The sequence below is a fragment of the Lates calcarifer genome, linkage group LG2, assembly GCF_001640805.2.
Source record: "Lates calcarifer isolate ASB-BC8 linkage group LG2, TLL_Latcal_v3, whole genome shotgun sequence".
Taxonomy (NCBI): Eukaryota; Metazoa; Chordata; class Actinopteri; family Centropomidae; genus Lates; species Lates calcarifer.
Genome location: NC_066834.1, coordinates 27,249,774 through 27,270,366, shown reverse-complemented (window position 1 = coordinate 27,270,366; position 20,593 = coordinate 27,249,774). Strand labels below are relative to the sequence as shown.

General features: G+C 39.6%; 1 protein-coding gene across 1 annotated transcript in view; it reads right to left on the bottom strand.

Annotated features, from left to right (window-relative positions):
- The window catches only part of LOC108877732 (CUB and sushi domain-containing protein 1), a 364,150-nt gene that overhangs the window by 23,327 nt on the left and 320,230 nt on the right, over window positions 1-20,593 (bottom strand). Inside the window, exons 52-62 of the mRNA XM_051077721.1 lie at window positions 18,489-18,677; window positions 18,183-18,368; window positions 17,875-18,072; window positions 16,133-16,306; window positions 13,780-13,953; window positions 13,292-13,465; window positions 11,580-11,768; window positions 9,735-9,911; window positions 7,397-7,582; window positions 4,151-4,327; window positions 3,354-3,539 (exon numbers count right to left, since the gene is read on the bottom strand). Of these exons, the coding sequence (XP_050933678.1) occupies window positions 3,354-3,539; window positions 4,151-4,327; window positions 7,397-7,582; window positions 9,735-9,911; window positions 11,580-11,768; window positions 13,292-13,465; window positions 13,780-13,953; window positions 16,133-16,306; window positions 17,875-18,072; window positions 18,183-18,368; window positions 18,489-18,677 (2,010 nt within the window). The remainder of the gene's footprint in view (window positions 1-3,353; window positions 3,540-4,150; window positions 4,328-7,396; window positions 7,583-9,734; window positions 9,912-11,579; window positions 11,769-13,291; window positions 13,466-13,779; window positions 13,954-16,132; window positions 16,307-17,874; window positions 18,073-18,182; window positions 18,369-18,488; window positions 18,678-20,593) is intronic.

Sequence of the window (20,593 nt, the reverse complement as noted above, 5' to 3'; positions counted from 1 at the left end):
TTTTTTCAGACACATTCCTCTTTTTATTCCTATTGATACACATCAGTAATCACCTTTGACCAGGTGCAATGATTACATACCAAGACCCAGTTACCAATTTTGAGAAGTTATACACTCAAGAATAAGTCACATATTTTATTCCAACTTTATGGGCAACAGTGTATATGAAGAATTGACAACATACATGCATGATGACGTTACAGCTTCTTTTCAAGGTCTGGAGAAACCCAACTTTGTGCATGCATCGGCTGCACTTGTGTGCATGTTCATACACATAAGTATGTTGCATGTGCATGGACGTCTGTGCATATCACTTCATAACACCCTGATAAACATCTGTGTGTGTGCCTAACTCCCTCAGATAATGATAAGCATCTGCATGGTTTCAAACATCTAATAAAGTCAGTGTAATTCTCATCTAACCAGGAGACAGATGGTTTCACGCTCCATTCATTCTGCTATGATGATATACAGTGCACAGAACCATACTCAGAGAGAGAGTGGCAGACGGACACAGACATGCAAACAGACATGCACGCACAAACAACAAGTACATGCTGTATATACAGTAGATGTAGGAACAAGCACATGCTGAAATGGGCACAATGAAGTAATATAAAAGGTATTGCTTCAACAATAAATTCCTTCAACTCTTGATTTTGTCTTCTTTCTGTCCATCTTTTCTATTATTTTCTTTTTGTTTTTCTCAGTCTATTTCTGTGTTGTATTACGGCTAGCCTTTTGGATGAGGTATCAAAGTATAATTAACAAAAGATTGTTCTGAACTACAAAAAAGAAAACTTTTGTTTGCAATGTTGTGGTTTCTAGGCAACGGTGGCTGCTCACAGCAAACTAATCACTTGACTAATTCTGGATTTGTATGTCACCAGTGTCCCGAAGAAGGCTTGCATCTCCCCAAAGTCATCCTCCCAGACTTAGGAAAAAAAAAAGTGTTTCTCCAATCTACGTGTTCTGCTTCTTGTTAGTCCCATTAAAAAAATCTACACACCTGCACACAAGTCAATGCCAAATCCCGGTTTCTTAAAGCATGCCATTCATCATGTTTTGTTGTGTGACTCCAGGAACAAAAGCTGGTGGCTAGCCAGCAGCTAATGGGGATTCAAATTAATAATTGAATGAGTGTTTTCTTCTCGCCCTAAAAGCAGCTTCATTGTTAGGCATCAAACTCCAGCTGTCTATAAATAGAGTAAAACATTCTCATTGACTTCAGCAGTTCATACTCCAGACTCTAATGCCCAAGGAACACTTGTGTCTGTAATTGAAGGTTTCTGAACTCTTTTATTTTCTGTTTGGGTCTCTCCTTTGTTGTGAATAGACTGGTTTGGCTTCACATGAGTCTGGAGGAGTAACACACCCCTGCTTGCTTACCCACCTCTGCTCTTCTCTCTGTCACCACAATCATTGACACTTTCCCTTTCCCCACCATTTCTTCTTTCTTCTCACGTCTCCACACTCTGTTCTTTCTTACACTCTGGTCCCATGCCTCCTTTTTTGTTTTCCTACTTCTTCATCAGTCTCTCCCTGCAGCCCTTCTTCTTTTTCTCCCTGCACATTTTTCCCCCCGTCCTTCTGTCCCAGCTCCAGTCCTCTTTTATCCCTTTCTTTTACTCTCTTGGTCTCCCTCTCATGCTGTTCTTGCCTCTCCCTCCCTCACTTCGTCTTTTAGGCATATCTCTCTTGGCGCAATTCACCCAGCCAACACATTTTATGGGCTTAATCCCTTTTCTCACTGTGTGTTTACAGGTTTGGGGGCAGGTATTGATTTGCCTCTCTTTGTTTCTCCCATCACTCGTTTCCTCTCTCTCATTTGCTTCTCTGTCACTTTCTCCTCACAGCCCCACTGATGGCTCATCATATTCTCCCTTTTTCCTTTCATTCACAGACTTAACTCTCTTTTTCTACCACTCGTTTCCTGTCTTTCTTAATCTCTGCATCACTCTGTGTCTTTTTGTGTCTCTAATGTTTTCTTCCACTACACCTCTTCATCCCTTCGATTCTTCCTCCTCCACTCTCCTCCCTTAACTGCCTCAGTCAGTCTTTCTCTCCCTCCCTCCTTCCCTCCTCCTCACTGCTTTGCTTGCTCAATCTTTCCTTCTTTCTACGTCTCACTTGATTCATTTTGCCTGTCGAGCTACACTTTTATGGCTTACAACTTCTTCATTCAGTATGTTTCTATGTGTGCATGTATGCCTGTGTGTGAAGAAGATGTTGTTTCCAAAAGAGGATCAAATGAAGACTTGTGGATTGTCTGAAGTGGGTGAAAACAGAGGGGATGGAGACAGGGGAGCTGAGCAAAAAGATGTGAACAGTAGAGGTAGAACCTAAAGAGGAGGAGAAAAGTGAGGAGCAAAAGAGGGCAGAGAAGACAAGGCAGGAGAGGAACCAAAAAGAACAGACACAGAAAAAGATAGAGGACTCACAGCCCTTACCTACCTGTGTCTCTCCCCCTCTTTCCCCTCTAATTTTCCCTTTTCAATTTCCTGCCCCACTCTCATTTTCTATCACCTACAGTATCTTTTACTTCTCTGTTTTTCCCCCTGTCTGCATCTCTCTCTGGTTCCCTCTCAGTAGCCTCTCTGCCTGCTCTCTCAGTTTTTTCATCTCAGTTCAAAGCCTCTGCAACTGCAGGAGCCAGCAGGAGATTTTCTGTTTGTGGGAAGAAGCGGCAGGGTGGATCTCAGGAAACATTCCCTTTTACTGTTGTTGAGTATCATAGCCTAAACTCTAAATATGGGCTGTTGTAAAACTCCTGCTCATTTTCTTTTAATGCATTCTTTTTTATTCCCCCCTTTGTGTTAGTGAAAAACAGAGGGGTTTCAGGAAATAAACCCTAATTTAACACACTGTTATTGTAAATAGCAATGTTAATCTTCCCATGGCCTCTTTCTAATGTACTGTTAAAGTCACAATCTGTTATTTTAGTATGTCAGCTTGCCTTGAAATATTGTTGTTCTTATTTAAACTGTTACTTGTTTTGTTTATTTTGTTGATAGTTGTTATTATGCTAATTACATTTTACAGGGACTAATCTACTAAATCTACTGATATATTTTCTTTAAGTGTTATGTTTTTGACGTAGTCACGTTTTGTTATAAAATGTGCTCCTCATAAATATAAACACTGATATTGGCCTCATAAGAACTAATATTGGTGCTAGTTTATTTCTAATACTCTACTGGAATTGATCAGATCCCTTTGCAAGGTGCAGTATTCCCTGAGATATTGTTGAGCAGATCCCTTGAGGCAGATTCTATTTTTAGGTAAACTCAAAAGTTGCTGTTCTTGTCCTGTTTTCTTTGGGATCAGCTATTATGGGTGTAAGTTCTTCTCACCTTTACAGCTGGGTTTGGTTTGGTTCCACGTTCCATCTTTAGTGCAGCGCAGGACGCTGCGTCCATGTCCAGGAGGTTCCATCAGGTGACCAGGGTTACAACGGTAGGTCACTGTGTGGTTGAAGGTAAACTCACTTCCGAGATAGATCCCGTTGGCTACTGGCCCAGGGTCTCCGCAACTGATCACTAAAGGGGTAAGAGAAATTTTATAGGACAAGTCATGAATACAGTATGTGCAGTGTTTATCCGTCAGATGGTGTTATTCCAGCAAACCTGTAGTGCTGTACTAAAGCACAAGGGCAGTACCATTTTTGGACACATCAATCTAATCTTTTTTACTATATCTTACTGCACTTTGTGAAAAAGCAACATTTTTACTTCTCTCCACCTGCCCCTTAACCTCAACCTCCTACTCAACTTTCTCACAGACTGCCATCCTTAACTTCCCTGAAACACATGTGCACTTCATTTCATCTACCTCCCACCTTCTTTTTCTCCTTTTCCCCAAACCCCTGTCTGACTCAGTTAAACTATACAAGTTGAAAAATCAGACACAACTACCTTCTACAGTTCTACATCTGCACAGCGGCAGGCTAGTCCATGCACAATTTATGCTACTCTTGTATCCTTTACTAAAAAACATCACTATACATGTAACAACACTGGTACTAGAATTAGTGTTACAGCTAATAAAGCTGGTTCAACCTTTGCAAATTTTTCACAGTAATGAGTACATCCCTTCTGTTCCCACTAATAATAACAACAGTAATGAAGCAATACTATTAAACCTATCTTACCAGTGCAGTCTGGGGGTTGTCCTGTCCATGTTCCATTTGTTGTGCAATGTCTGGTGGTCAGGCCTGATGTTTTGAAGCCTTCCCAGCATGCATAAGCCACTGAGCTGCCGAAGGTGATGCCATCACTGAATACAATTCTGCCATGTGCTGGGGTGCCAGGGTTACCACAGGATACAGCTGAGAATTGAGGAAATATTAAATAGTGGCGATTAATCATACTGATAGTATCAGTGTGAGCAATACTGTCTTGCTGTCACTCAAGACTGATCAGCTGTAGGCTGCAATAATGAGATTATCACTGGAGTCAGCTGGAAATAACATAAAATATGTCCTTGAGGTAGAGAGGCTGATTAATAACTAAAGGTTGTTGGATTGATTCCCAGCACTGAATGGCAGATGTACAGTATTCCACTTGTGTGCTGGGGGCTTGCAGGAGACTGACAATACATCTACAGCACCCACTGTAAGCACCACTGAGCAAAACACCAAGGACAAGGTCCTGCCTCTTGTTAAAAAAACAAGACATGATGTCTGCAGATATGTATGCCACATTTTTTTTTGCATAAGATCATCATAGTAAGATATCCAGCAGTAAGGAGAAGCATTGGTCATGCAGCAGGCTTGTGAAGCTAATTATCAGTCAGGACTTGTGGACAGTGTCCTTCTGAAATTATCTTGGGGAAAACAAAGTCTCAGCAATGAGAGCATAGAGAATACATATTTATAATTTGAGAATGGCTGTATGTGTGACATTGCAACACCCATTAAGACACCCTGGTGTTCATCTTCATAGCTGCTTCAACAGGCTTTGCACTAAAGCCTTTACAATGCTTTGTTCTCACAATGAAACATTTTTTTTTGACAAGTCAAAGGCTGGGATCTTTATCCATCCTTGGATTTTCTTGCTTTGAACCACTGCTGGTCTTGTAGAGTGTAAGACAAAACTGTCAGCGAGGACACAAGAATTCAGAGGGAGATGGACTCTGGTCTAAAGCAGTGATCCATCGATCTTAAGTTTGCTGGCACAGCACATTAACAGAACCGACAGGAATTAGCAACTAACCACAGGACATTTCACTAATAAGCTCATGACAGCTGACGGCCTCAACAATCAAACACCCATTGATGGGATTCATTAGTTAGAGCCCTTAAAAGCTCTATCCAAGAGTGTGTGTGACAGGGTGTGTAGGTGGCATCATGCTCTGTGTGTGTATGTCTCTGGCAGCTTGTGGTTTGTGTCTGTGTGTGTTATCTGTATATGTGGTGTGAGCAACAGCCTGTATTTGTGTGTGTATTTGTCTGGATGTGTGTATGGATTTCTTTGTGTTTATGTCTCAGTGATAGATGTCTCATCCTCTCTGAATCAGCTTTTAACCACTATTAGCTTAATGAAAAACAACTGTAGACAGACATAAATAATTAGTGTTACACAATCACAGACACTGGTACGCTTACAAACAGGCACACACCACTACGGTGTGTGTATGTGTTTGGGTGTCTGCAAAACGAAAGGGTTTAGAGTCCTGTGTCTTGTAGTGTCAGGAGAGAGTTTTATTCAAAAATGATACAATCTGAAAATACTGATAGCTGGAATGAAAGGAAATCACATTATGGATTTCTATTAACATTCAGAGTGACTTAAAAATAGTAACAACATTCTTAAGATTGTCATTACTTTTTAAAATATAAAATCACTGAAAAAATCACCAAAAATGCCAATTTCTTATTAAATGTTTTAAAAGCTGCAATTTAGCAGCCAAATGTATTAATTTATGTGACTAGATTCACTGCTTATTTTTCTCACTTAAGTCAGTTTAGCCACTATGCTTTTCAGTGTTCTATATTTAGTACACTGGTGGTGTTTTGGGTCACAGCCACACAATAATATAGAAGAGCATACTGAAACTGTATGACTCACGCTTCCTCCCCCATCCACTCAAATTACTGCTAGAACAGTCCATCTATCTAACTGAATCTAGAGTCTGCATCGAGTACAACAGAGTTAATGCCAACGGTGTTTTATTCAGCCAACCTAACATAGTTGGTAATAGGGAAGGTAACACAGGCAGCAGCTCAGGATTCCAGTGTCTCTACAGCACTTTGGGGACCCACTTTAATTTCCCCTAAACCCCCATGGGTTTAAAGAGAGTCTTTGAAAACTGCTGTTGTATAGGACGCACTTTATTACCACAGTGCTGTGGAAGAACCAGCTCAGTCAGTTAGGAGTGACACACTTCAGTCCTTTGTATCTGGGCCACACAGATATAAACGTGCAGGCATGCACACATGCACATGCACATGCACACGTATAGACACACTTGAAAATCCATTTTTTTTACAAACTGCTACTACCTTGAAAATGTTAAGTTATTTGAACTTTAAGTTTTTTCTGTTGATTGGCAATTTAGTTAGTCTACATATCAAAACACCACTCACAGCAATAAGTGGTTTATTTTTGTGTTGTGTGGACTGCAACTATGACAATTCACAGTGTAGCTGAAGTTAAACTTCTACACACTTCTTTCACATACATACATGCTTATGTCTACTTCATTTTACAAATTTCATACATCTCAGTGCATACATGTACTGTATAAGTAATGTGTGAGCTTCACTTACATAATATTTATAATATACAATGTACAGTGTACAATGTATGTAATGTGCTTTAAGCTATGTTTGGAAATGGATTAGTTGCTTACTGTGCTTACTGAGATTAAGCTGTTCAACTTTGGAGCCTGAGCTGATTTGTTTTCACATAAAAGGCTGAATAATCAAGTCTATATGCCACAGACGCACTGTGGGTTTGTACAAACTCTGCACTACTTCATTTTACAGCAATGTTTATTTTTATAGCAGTGTTCCACAGAATCTGGGTTGGGACCCAGAGGTAACCTCAAATGAGACAGGGATGACTTGCTATCAAAATATATGATATTTTCTAAATAGACAGTTCAGCATATGCTGTTGTCACATCCATGTCTCTTGTATAATGTCAGCAACTGCTTTTTACTATAAAACAGGGTCAATAAAGAGAGCATTTGAATAGAATACAGTACTGTAGGAGAAATTCACTGCTTTGATAGTCAATACTACTATCTCTAAATAAAATGAAAGTAGTGTGTATGCTGTTTGAAGCATGAGTTGCAGTATAGGTTTAAAATGACTTTTGTTTCATCTTTCAGTAGAGTCAAATTTTAACTTGTCCACAAGTCATGTAAACAGTTGTTTGGCACACTTGCCCACCTTGACAGACAGGCTGCGTGCCACTCCAGGTGCCATTGTGAAGGCAGGTCCTTTCAGCTGAGCCAGTCAAACTATATCCCGCCTCACAGCTGAAACGCAGCAAGCTCTTGGTTTTGAATTCTTCCCCTCCCAGACGGGCACCATGGGGAGGGATCCCTGGGTCTCCACAGATACCTGGACTTACACCTATAGTGAGAAAGAGAAATAAAAGTTAATGTACTAGACACACACCAACAGCCAGACACATACACTGAGCCAACCAAAGATACCCACACAGTCCTGAACTGACAAACACAGAAAAACACATAACCACATGCACTGCAAAGCTAAATACACTCGATACAGGTAATGTAAAACAACAGCTCCATTCAACTGATGCCCATTACTCTCTTAATAGGTTTTTAGTGATTTTATGTAACCAAATGGTAAAGCACAGGGTCTGGAGGTTGTCTCTCACCAGGGGCCACCATGCTAAAAATAAATGCGTGCATTCATGCCACAGGTCAACAACTTCCACTAAAAAGCATTTGTGACGTTAGTCATCTCATAACCTCTGTTGCAGAAAATGCACAAATATTCTGCATACTCAGTCTTTCATATATAGTGACACACACACACATGCATGCACACACCCAGGCACACAAACTTTGTAAAATTGTACTTTGCATTTAGGCTATACCAAATTGTTCTAGCATTAAAAGCACTGAGCGTGTCACAATTTTAGCAGCTTAAATTCCATCGGTGGGGATTTGCGAGTTTAACAGGGTACAGTTCCAAATGCAGCGTCTTGCATCTCAATGAGGTCTTCAGCTGCAGGATGGATTCTGCCCTGCTGAGCGTTCTGTTTTGAGGCCAGCAGAGTAAGCTTATTGCATTTCAGCTGTAGAGACAGTTGATGCTGAGTTTGGAAATGATCAGTTGTAGTGTTGTGGGATCTGCGTAAGCCTACTTTAGAGCAGCACTTACAACCTGAGTAGTAAAACACAGACTCTTCCGCCTCCTTTCCCCTGCCTGTTTCTTACACATGCAGCTCAAGCCAGGTTATATACACAATGCAGCAGGCACTCAGTTTAGACTAGGAACACATAATTCTGTCATTTTTTCTGTATTTGTAAATACTACTTTCTCAAGATCACATGCACAAGTGTGATTTTGTGTAATTTGTATAATGCTGTTATAATAATGTCTTGTGTAGGTGGGGCAGAAAATAATCTTTTATGGAGTTAAGAGGATGCAATGTGCAAAGAAGGGCTGCATAGTCATAGAGTGTCTAGTTATAAATATGCTAGAAGGTAGGTAATCATAATCAAATACATAACCAGCTTGCTACAGATACAGTCACTTAGTAAATGGATTAACTGACTTTAAATTATTAAAGCATTAAATCACCTAGCAGTTTTTCCTGGTATGTTATTTGTGTTTGTAATTGTGGAAACTGAAAAATCTAATCCTAGAACACATACTCATATTTGGCTAGATTTAGACCCCAGAGCCACTTTTCAAATTTTGATACAATTGTGAAGAATAACCTTCATCTATGTAGTGGCTTGGTTGACAGTCTGGAACTATCATTATTTGCAAACAGTACATCATACCCACTGATCCAAAAAGCGAAAACACTTGAAATGTGAGTCTGGAATTTGCTATGAAATTCTGAAATAGAAATTATAAAGGCACCAGTCTGCTAAAACGTGTCAATCATATTTCCCTGCCAGATCTTGTCAGTACCTGTTATTGTCATTTAGCACAGCATAGGCTACAGGTGACATTATGCAGTATGTTTTGCTGGAGCAACACCAAACAGAAGGCATCTTCGCTCTGAAGTGAAAAATCTCGTCACACCAGATGGGATGTTACTATTTTTTGACAACTAAACCAAATTTATCCCTTGCACACTAAATACACAGATTTAATTCTTCAGTTCACTCTAAGTCATAGTTTTTATGTTTCTGCAGTGAGTTTTTTTTTTTGCTTTTTATTGTTTCAGAAGTTTGTATTTTAGTAATTTTTATTTGTATGTTGTCTATGTGACCTATGTGATCTATCTACAGCATTCTCCTTGGCAGTGATTTGGAGATGTACAGTAACTATGTACTATTTTTGTGTTATACACAAAACACACAGCTTCATCAGTTCATGATACACTTTTCCCTGCTGGCAGTCTTAGCATAGATGCTCTTTATTTCAATGTGATTCACTCTGATTGCTTTAGAAACACTCAGCCTGAACAGCCTTAAAGAAAATGCAGGGCAACATAACTGACTAAATTTCTAAGCTCTGCTATTCTACTCGCTGAAAACCACTGGACGTGCTGCTTCATCAAACAGTGTGTCATTACCAGTGCAGTATGGTGGTGCTCCGCTCCACGTGCCATCTTCCTGACAGTGGCGAGTAGCATTGCCCACCAGCACCCCTCCAGGCAGACAGGAGTACTGTAGCACTGAACCATACGTCCAACTGTGGGTTCCTGACACTACTGCATTAGGGGGTACACCAGGGTCTCCACAGGAAATAGCTACGGAGACAGTGGTAGATTGAGAGAGAGTGAGAAAGAGAGAGGGAGAGAGAGAGAGGTGTTAGTGTGTGTGTGGGACTGTGTCCAACTATAGATTCTAGATACTACTGCATTAGGTGGTGCAGCTGGGTCATTGCAGGAGACGGCTGGAGGGAGAGGGTGACAGCAAGGGAGAAGGGGGATCAACGTAAGTGTTTATTGTCTTTGCATTTGTGTTTGTGTCAAAGTGCACACATAGGAAATAGAAAGAGAAAGAGGGTTCTGTGAATTGCATCAAAAAATGAAATTCATTTTTTAACTTATAGATGAAAATATACAGATAGTAGATAAAAAAGTAAATAAAAAACAATTTGAATTTGATGTAAAGATAAATGTTGGGGCAGGTATGACATGCAACAAAAGTCCATGCAACAAAAGACTTTGTGGTTATGTGATATACACCTCAACCATTAGGTTAATGCTGTCTGTAATTTTACAATACAGCTTGTACACATGTGATTAAGCAGAACCCAAACTGCTGTGCTCACACTGTATGGCAGTATATACTCATGCCAGTAAAGCTTATTTTTATTGAGTTTAATTGAAGTGCCTGATAGAGAGAACCAATAACTCATCTTAAATTAAATTCATTCACTTTAGTGAGAAAACATAAAAAGAGTCTCTTGCTCTGTCCACTGTATTGAAAACTAGTAGAAATCATTCCACTGTGTCAAATCAACAGACATCAGGGGGAAAAAAAATCTTCTATATTTTTCTTCAATTTTGGAAAAATTGACGTTTTACAGAGCACAGGTTTCTGGAGAACACAGATATGAAACTGCTCTCGATTTTCTATTTCTGCCAAATGACTGGTCCTCTGATATCTCCCCTTACCCCCAAATTGTATTACTTCATCCTCTCCTTGCCCCACAGTCATCACCCCTCTCCCCCCAATTTTCCGATAAGACCTTGTTTCTCGAATGTAATGCTCGATGCACAGACACTGGCGTCTCACCGGTGTCTGCCCCTCTCTCCCTCTCTGTCTGATTCCTCCTCATCTCTACCTCTCTGTTACTGTGTCCTTGTTCTGCAGTCCTGTTGGTCTCTCTGTGTTTCTCTCTCCATCTCTAAATCAGCCTCCTTCTCTCCATTGCTCTCTAGTTTAATCTCTATGTTTCTATCAGCCATGGAGGCCCTCTGACAAGAACGCCTATTGCCCTAAGAGACACACGCTCACCTTTTATTTCTGTACACACGCACAAACATGCTCGAACCTTTAAGCCTCTTTCTTTCATACTCTTGCCCTTCTTTTATGATTACTTCCCTCCCATCTTCTCCCTTGAACCCTCTCTTATTCTCTCAGTTTCTCATTCGCTCCTCATCTTCCTCCCAGTGGCTCTACAAGCCATTTCGCTCCTCAAATGGCTTTTCCTGACAAATATAAAGAAAAATAAATAGAAATCCCCCTACCTATGAGCATGTGTTCAGCGTGACAGACTTTTTTGGACATATTTCTTTACAGAGCTCCAAAAAGTTGTGTCCTATCCATAACCAGACAAACATTTTCATCATATCCCCATGTATTTTTATCTACTGTTCTCTCTGTCTCTGATTCTCTCTCATTTGTTTTCTAAAACCATACTGCCACAGTACCTATTTCAAATACTACTTGCATTTGTCCATCCATACCTTGGCAGCGAGGGATTGGTCGGTCCCAACGCCCATCATGTTGGCATGTGAGAAGCGCAGAGCCCAGCAGGTAGAAGCCTCGTTTGCAGTGGATTGCCACACTTACGCCATAGCTGAAGACTTCTGGGTAACGTAGGCCAGACTGGCGCACCCCATTCTCCACATGGCCAGGGTCTGAACAGTTTACCACTGTAGAAGAGAGCAGAGAACACAGTTTGAACCTCAAGTATTCAAATAGTTTCTGATGATACATACATGGTTTACATACATATCAAAAAAAGAGTAAACCAAAGAGAAGAGAAGAGAAGAGAAGAGATGAGATGAGATTTTGGAACATTTATTAATAGTTTTAGTTTTGTGTCATTAACACTCAGAAATACTCATTTGGGGTCCCAAATAAAATGGGAGACAGAAAATATAGTGCACTATTTAGCAAATAGGGAGTGATTTAGGATATAGCTTGCATGAGTCAGGAACAAAATTAAATCAAAAATCAACTGATTCTCAACATGATGGATCTTTACAGAACAACTACCACAGAGTAGGCTGAATACTAAACCTGGAATCACAGTGTTGCAAATTCAGATTGTCCTTGTTGCTGTGTCCTGCTCTTTTCTAAACTCGCTCTTTTGTCATACCCTGCTTTGTTCTCTGGAGTTCTTCTTTGTTCTCTACTCTCTCCTCTGTTCCCTTCTACCCTGCTCTGCTCTCTGGGTGGATGCCAGTCCAATAAGAGTGGAGTTTGATTTTCCACGTGTCACAGGGGAGACTGACATTCACTCAAAACCAAGTCCATGGGGGACATGGATATGTGTGTGTGCGTGTGTGTCTGGCACCCTATGGGAGCAAAGAAAGTTTCAGTCTGAAAACTGACAGCTGCTGCTGGGAGGGAGAGCGAGGGAGAAGACAGAAAAAGTGAGGGAGATGGAGGAAGCAAGCAAGCGGGGATGAATCCCTTCAATGGAAAACCCATGTGAGCAACTACGTCATATCGATCTGCTCTCATGACTGTGTGTGTGCCTGTTTTAGGATATCATAACTCTTACACTACTGGAGGTCTGGGAAAGCTGGTCGTGTAACGATCACGCATGGTTAGCAGAGGAGAGAAACGTGTCTCTGGACATGTCCCCAGCTGTGTGTGTGCACGTTTAAATTTGTCAGTCTATTTAGAGACACACACACACACACACACACACACACACACACACACACACACACACACACACACACTGATTGTGGCTGAATACAACTCAATGGTAAGTGTGTGTTTATGCTACAGTTATTCAGTTCTCAATTTTACAGTTTGCTGGCAGCAGATTTAGACAAATATTTTCCAGTTGACATACTGCAGCTAGATAAAAATATTGAATACATGCTGACCATCTAAAATGCATGGTTTTACTTGGATCTATTTTTCTTTTTTCTTTTTGTAACTATCATTTGGTTATAATGACATTTCACTCAGCTATCATATCGCCATTTAATTATTTGAACAATTGAAACATTTGAAACATGCATGACTGCATTGACAAAGCAGTTGTGCAAAAGTGTTTTTTCTTGTTCTTATATGCCAGAGGTGAAGCAGAAGAAAAACCCACACCATCTTATCCTTTGCACTCTGATCTGAAGATGTGATTCAACTTATGTATCTACAGGGATGTACATGGGTACAAGCCTATAACTGCAACTCTGTGTTAATATGTGTTTGTGACCTTTGCAAACAGGTAGGGGGCTGCTCCACTGTCCATTGAGTCGGCACTGAGCACGACCATTTCCACTGAGGATGTAACCTCTGTTACAGGTGAAGTTGACGACATCGTTGAGGTTGAACTCGCTGCCATTGGTCCGCCCATTGGCTGGGTTGCCGGGGTGACCACAAGTGATAGCTGAGGGAGGAGAGATAACAAACTGAGGGTGTGGAAGAAGTATTATGTGCAGCATTATGGTTTTTCCACTTGATGTTTTTGTAATATTCTCAGCTCTTTGCCAGAATATATAAATGCTACCGAGATAGTCACTGAAAGAACAATTTAAACTAATCCTAAAATGTGTGATATCTTTTAAGATTCTTTGTTTGTAATGGATTTACTTTATAGAGGAACATCTTCTTATAGTAGCTTTTCACATTAAATGAAAGGGCAGTAAATCATGATACACTACAGATGAACTACAATGGTTTTTGTTATCATAAAGTACTTACGGACGCAAACGGGTGTTGTTCCAGACCATCGATGGTCTTGCTGGCAGATTCTGACTGATGTGCCAATGAGGCGATATCCTAACATGCACTGGTACACCACTGTGTCACGGTAACTAGAGCCATCTCCACTAATGTGGCCATTGACTATAGGATCTGGAGAGTCACAGTGACCAGCTAGAAGAGACAGAATGATAGAGATTAATGCAGATTAACGGAAAACAGCTTAAACATCACTTTCATCTCTTGGGCTTTTAAGTCATCAGTGTTGCTTCAGTGTTCTAGTAGCCATGACCTTGTACACTGTCATTTCAGCTCTTTGTCTCAACAGTTAGACTTGCAGGAGCTGTTTCTATACTTAAACTTCTAAATGTTTGGAGAGTGATGTCAGTGCATGTATAAATCAATGTTCAGAGACAGCGTAGCTCCGTGACTGCAGTCCTAACTATGCAGCAATTACAGATGCACTAAAGGTCTGTTAAAATCAGCACACTTAAATGATTTCTCTGCATTCTTTAAGTGGCCTTGAAGTACCACATCCTTTCATGATTTCTTAAAACCTGAGCACGTAAATTGCAGGACACAGCTTGAGAGCTGAGATGTGTGGAGAATCGTTGAATTGTATTCAATACCATTTCAACTATTAAGAGACCAATCACCCATGTTTCACAGTCAATCCCTCCCTTCATCTTCCCGTGCCTCATGAAGTCAATGACTGAGGCCCAGTACTTTTTGATGTATTTCGCATTTAATACAGTTTTTTGCTCAAATGACTTGATACACTTTCTCAAATGATGATTAATGCTGTGGAAACAGGCATCTAGAAGATTGATTATTTTGCAAAACTCATTTGCGATTACAGTTGATGTAATGCTGAACTTTCTAATACTTTACTAAACAGCATCGAGGCCCCCACCACAAATATAAAAGGTTTTTTTTATCCAGAATACCATATCTACAATATCTTTAAGGCAGTAGACATGTTTGAGATTTTTCTGAAGCAAATTGTGATTTATTGTGTCAGTATCTATACCTCCTAAATATAACACACAGAGTAATGTGTAAAACTGTCACAGTACAAACTGAAATACAGTAAATAATAACCATTTCAAAATTATGAGGAACAGATGTTTACTTATGAGATACATTTCTTCAGTAAATGTATAAAACTCCATGATTTTCAGATTATGGATACTAAAGGACTGTGGATCTTTAACTGACCACTCAGGTGTTATTTTATATCAGTATGAGACTGATACAACACAAAACCTCACGAGAAAAGACTTCATATCATTTAATTACAATTATAGTACCAAAGTTAGTCACGTTAGATTAGGTTGAAGGACAAACAGAAGATTTGATCAACTTGAATAAATAATATTCTGATGTGTGTGTGTGTGTGTTCTTTTTAATATCCTAGCCTAAATCCTCTGCATATATAGTCTAGTTTGCAGTACAGTTGACTGGCATTTAACCACATTTAATTTAAACTCTTATGTCAGTGTTTAGGTTATCTTTCCTACTCTTGTTAGCATTGGAATTTCAGAATAATAATGTGAAGGTGGGCATGCCTTAATTTATACATTCATCATAAAAATGAGCATCCTGCAGGATTTTTCTTAGTCAGGCATGTAACTCCAAAGCTGAATCATTGAAGTAGAGTGCGCATGTAAAATCAGGACTAATCATCTCTGGTCAGTGCTTCCTGAAGATCTAAATCAAGCCCTTAATGCAGAAAGTAATAAAATGTCTCAGTAGTAGATCATCTGAGTTACTGAGGCATGTGCACAGTTTATCTAACTTATTGCTGGTCTCATTTCCATAAACCTTACCTATACACCTGTAGCAACCCAATGTATTAATAAATCTTATGTATAAAATGCATGCTTTTTCATGCATTTTCATAAAAAATTCAGCCTTTACAAAAAGCCCTTAACACACAGCTTAGCCCTCTGTACACCATTTGAATAGAATATAGAGATACCATGGCTTATGGCAGATGAAGAGTTTTCATCATATGCCTATATATTTTATATTTTGTACATACTGGCCTTTAATTTGGCACCATACTGTAAAATGTCTTGGGTTCTGCTCTATGTTACATAAGAGTGAAAATACCAGCAGCCTGGCAGTTGATACCAGACATTAATCATATTGGATTTTGTACAGAAATATAAAAAATGTACCAAAAAAGATACAAGAAATCTTCTGTGCAAAATGGCTCCAAGCCTTTGATTTTACTCAATAGCATCTTACTACATTACAAATACACATGTCCTTGCCTCTGTTTTTAATGATTCATACCCTCGAACCTGTTGAATTTACTTTCAGCATTGATCAGATTGTTCAACCTTACCTAGACACCTGGTCTCTGTGCCACTCCACAGCCCGTTAGCACCGCACTCTCTGACATGTGACCCCACCAGCGTGTAACCATGGTTACACATAAAGATTGCAGTTGCTCCAAATGTGGTCAACGTCCCCAGTTTGGTCCCAAAGGGTGGAGAAGGAAGCTCACCACAGGAGATGACTAAGTAATAAACATCATAAGATAATGTTATTACAGAAAGACACAGATATGACATAAAATTATGGGGCTCCTGGTATTGTTTTATTTTTGTGTTATGCCTGGATATGAAGTGAGTTATGCTGCCAAGTCTTCATAATATTTGGTAAAATGGATAAAATACTACAAGACCTCAATTTAAAAACAGCATTTTTTATTTAGTTCATTTTGCAATATAACACCTGGCTGAATTAGATTTAGGTCAGAAGATTTAGGATCCTTTTTCCTTAATATCCTTGGAGACACTGTTTTCAAACCACTGGCCAGCTTGAAGAATAGACACTTCTGTTACATTGCCAAATCCCTCAGAGCTGCTGCAGCGTTAGGTAGGTCAACTCAAATACTGGATCATGAAAAAATGAGGAAAATAAACAGAAAATATAGCAAAAGTTTGAAAACCATTGGTCTAATGTAAAACAGATTTAGATTTTTAATAATTTTATTAAATTTCTCAAGTGCACACATTTCAGGTTTTCATTGGCATGTCATATATTATGCAATGCTAAGAAATACTGTAGACTATTTGAAAGTTTTCAAAGTCACAATGTTCTCTTACTACTTCACTTTATGAAATAAGCAGCAAAGGCACATTGCAGAGTAACATTCTATTTGAAAAACCAATCTTCCACCATTGCCAGCATATACCCCTTTAGAAAGCACAGGCATCATCCTGTTTAAAAAAGTTATCACAGTCCCAAGACAGTGTGCAGTGGTTAACATCCTAAGGTGTTTGGAAACACATATACCCCTGGTAACTAGTTTTAAAATAGTAGTAAGGACAATGATTAAACACACACTTACTCACATCAAAAGTAGCTCCCTCTCAAGCTGTCCCTCTTGTACTATCAAACCTACTAGACCTGCGGCAGCTAGTATTAAACACAGCCACGCTTCCACTTAAACCAGCTGAAATGCAAATGCTTTCTTGGCACAAAAGCAGCTAACTCTATCAGAGGAATAACTTAAGCTGACTTTTCTGGCTGTTTTGTACCAGAGTGGATACACTGTTTTGATAACTCATTCAAGACAGTTTGTGGCAGCAGCTGTAATGTGGTTTTATTGTGTTGAAAGTCTTTTTGCGTGCATATGTTCCCTTCTCATGTGTTAGTGTATGAGGTGTCTTTTTTTATCCATCGGTTTATATGGTTTCTCTGCCCCATCCATGAAATTTGTTGATTTAAGTAACAAACATCATATCAAAGTTAAAACTGATCTGTGCAGTGTGGACTACAAAGGCAAATGAGACATTTCATATATGTGAATATATCAATTCACAAGGAACCTCTTAAATCCTAGATTAAATCCTAGATATGGCTCTATGTCTGTGTAGATTCATAAATGAAGTTAAACGTCATCCCAAGTGCTGAGAGAGGTGAACAAGAGCACTAAACATTATGTCATGGTGGTTTTATTATCTTATTCAGAGGGGAAGGGGTCAGGTGATTCTCAGCACGACAAATCTGACAATAGCAGTTGTGATTTATTTTGCACAGGATATTGATGGTGGTGTTCATGTGCGTATCAGTACTTACTTTTGCATGTAGCTGTGTCATCTGACCCCTCCCAGGTCCCGTTGGCAAGGCAGCGAAGAGTTCGATGCCCCATACCCAAATAGTACCCTGTTGAGCATTCTAGCATCACCATGGACCCAAACTCTCCCAATCTACCATAGAGCAGGCGGTAGGTCATGTGATCTAACAAGACGCCCTCGATGCTAGGGCAGTGCACCGCTGGAAAACAAAGTTTAATCAAAATTGTAAAATGTAAGGAAATTGTGCACCTTTCTTGTGAACTCGTACTCTCAACTGCTTAAATCGCTAAAGAGTTTTAAAAAACTTACGTAGACATCTGGGGGCTGAGGCAGCATTACTCCAGCTGCCATCCTCCAAACACACTGCTGTCATTGAAACACCGGGGTCAAGGTGGTACCCATGGTTACAATGGTAGGTAACCTGGCTACCAACGGTGTACTGGTATGCATGGAAGCTGCCATTGCCTGGCGACTGAGGTATTCCACATGAGATAGCTGCCACATCACAAAGATAGAACAGTTGTAGTGGGAATTCCTCTGAGACAGAGATTTTTTAACTCTTGTCAGCTTTTTTCATTGTCACTTAGATGATGAAGAATGTGTTTAAAATTTTACCTTGACAAAAAGGCGGTGGTGTATCCCACTGGAAAAGCCCATTGGAGTGGAGTCTGCAGGTGGCATTGCTTGAGCCTACCAGGCGGTAACCACGGTTACAAAAGAACTGTAGTCTACTACCTGGACGGAGTTTGGTTCGGTTAACCACGCCTCCATTCACAGGGGGATCATTAATGCTACAGTAGGCAGCTGGAGACACAGAGAAATAAAGAGAGAGAGAATAATAAATAAATAAGAAGTGTTTCTCTGGGCTTCTCAGTTCATAGGAAGCTCTACCAATTACTGGAAACATTACAGCACTCATGTTCCCATTAGCAAGCATTTTGGGTAGAAGACATATTAATTATCATCTATGCCCCTTATTGCGGTGTCAGTGAGTTTAGTCAAGATATAGTGATTCACAAACCTGTAAATGAGTCACAAACACAAGCAGAATACTCATAGCAAATAAAATACTTTTTTTTCTGAAATCTTTCCAAGTAATGTAAGGTTTTGTTCTTGCTAGAAGTGAGTACAACAGCTAGAGCCTCACGGCACTACAGCATCACAATGGACCACTTGGCTCTCCCTTCCCTGTCCGATGTGGTCATTGCCTCAGCTGCTCTTGGCTCTTCTCCCTTTTGGCCTCACATTGGTTGAATGACTTTCCCACACCAGTGAGGACAACAGAGTTACTCTGTCATTTTCATTTTCATCTACAAACCTTTCTTTCCAAGAAGGAGGCCTATCTTATGTCTCCCTCTCCCCAGTGAGTCATATGGCCTCTCTTTTGCTCACTCTATCTGCTCTAAAATCAATCTGTTCTATCTGCACCACTAATATTATATCTTATCATAGCTTCACTCTAACATGATCATTCTCTGCTTGCAGGAATATTCAGTGATGAAGGCCCAGTCCTTCAATTCTTTACTACCGAATGTTTATAATTTTAATAAAGGGACATGAACCCCCCTTAGATAAGATTTTATCTCAGGGCCTCTATATCAGAGGATCAGTTGTTGTTTAATACTGAATTGTACCAGCAAATATATTGGAACTGTGCAGGGTTGAAATCACTTCTCTCCCAGTCTGCAGGAACCACTGAAATTTAAATTCCTACATCAAGAAATATCTCAAATAACCTTTGAAAAAAACATGTTGGGCTCTTCATACCTATATTCAACTGTGCTGCAACAGGGAGATAAACAGATGCAGTATTTTATTAAACCCAGTGGGAAACTGTAGAGGAGAAAAGTGTTGAGAAATGCCTGTCAAACAACATACAGACAGGATAATCAGGATAGGTAGGACAGAATACACAAGATAGTGCAGGAGTGTGGACAGTGCAGAGACAAAGAATGACTCACACACACACACACACACACACACACACACACACACACACACACACACTATATTGAGACTCCTTGTATATCATGTACATATATCACGGCTAAAGAAATCAAAGAAAGAAATGGTGAAGAATACATTTTGGATAATGTAGTGATGGTTTGGTTTATTCACACTTAGTAAAACTGTAAATCATTTCCACCATTAAATAGCACAAAGCATCAGTACTGTTGCTGTGGTTACTCTCAGAGATTATAAACAATCTTACCAGACGTAAGGTACCTTTAAGCTGCCTTTGAATCCTACTCTTGTCCAAGAAAAGAGCAGATCTAAAGTGGCTTGACCTGCCCTTATATCTACTTTATATCTACTCATGTTAAACTACCATGACTGGTGGCTCCACTGGCTTAACAGGCAGCTTCATCTGACTGTCATGGTCCACTCTGCAATCCAGCCATCACCCCTGTTTATCTAGCTCCACTTATAAATAGTACCTTCTTATCTACTTATCTACTGATAACAACGCATCCCTGAGACACTAACACTCTCTATTATTATTATTATTATTATTATTATTATTATTATTATTATTATTTGCCTTTAATTCATTTTGAATAAATAAAAAATGTGTATGTGAATAAATATATAGCACATACATACAGTAAAAATATGTTGACATAAATGTTATTGATACTACTCCCAATGTTTATACCTACAAAAACTCACTAATCTCCATACTTCTTTACAGCCTGACCAACTCACCATCCAGTACACAT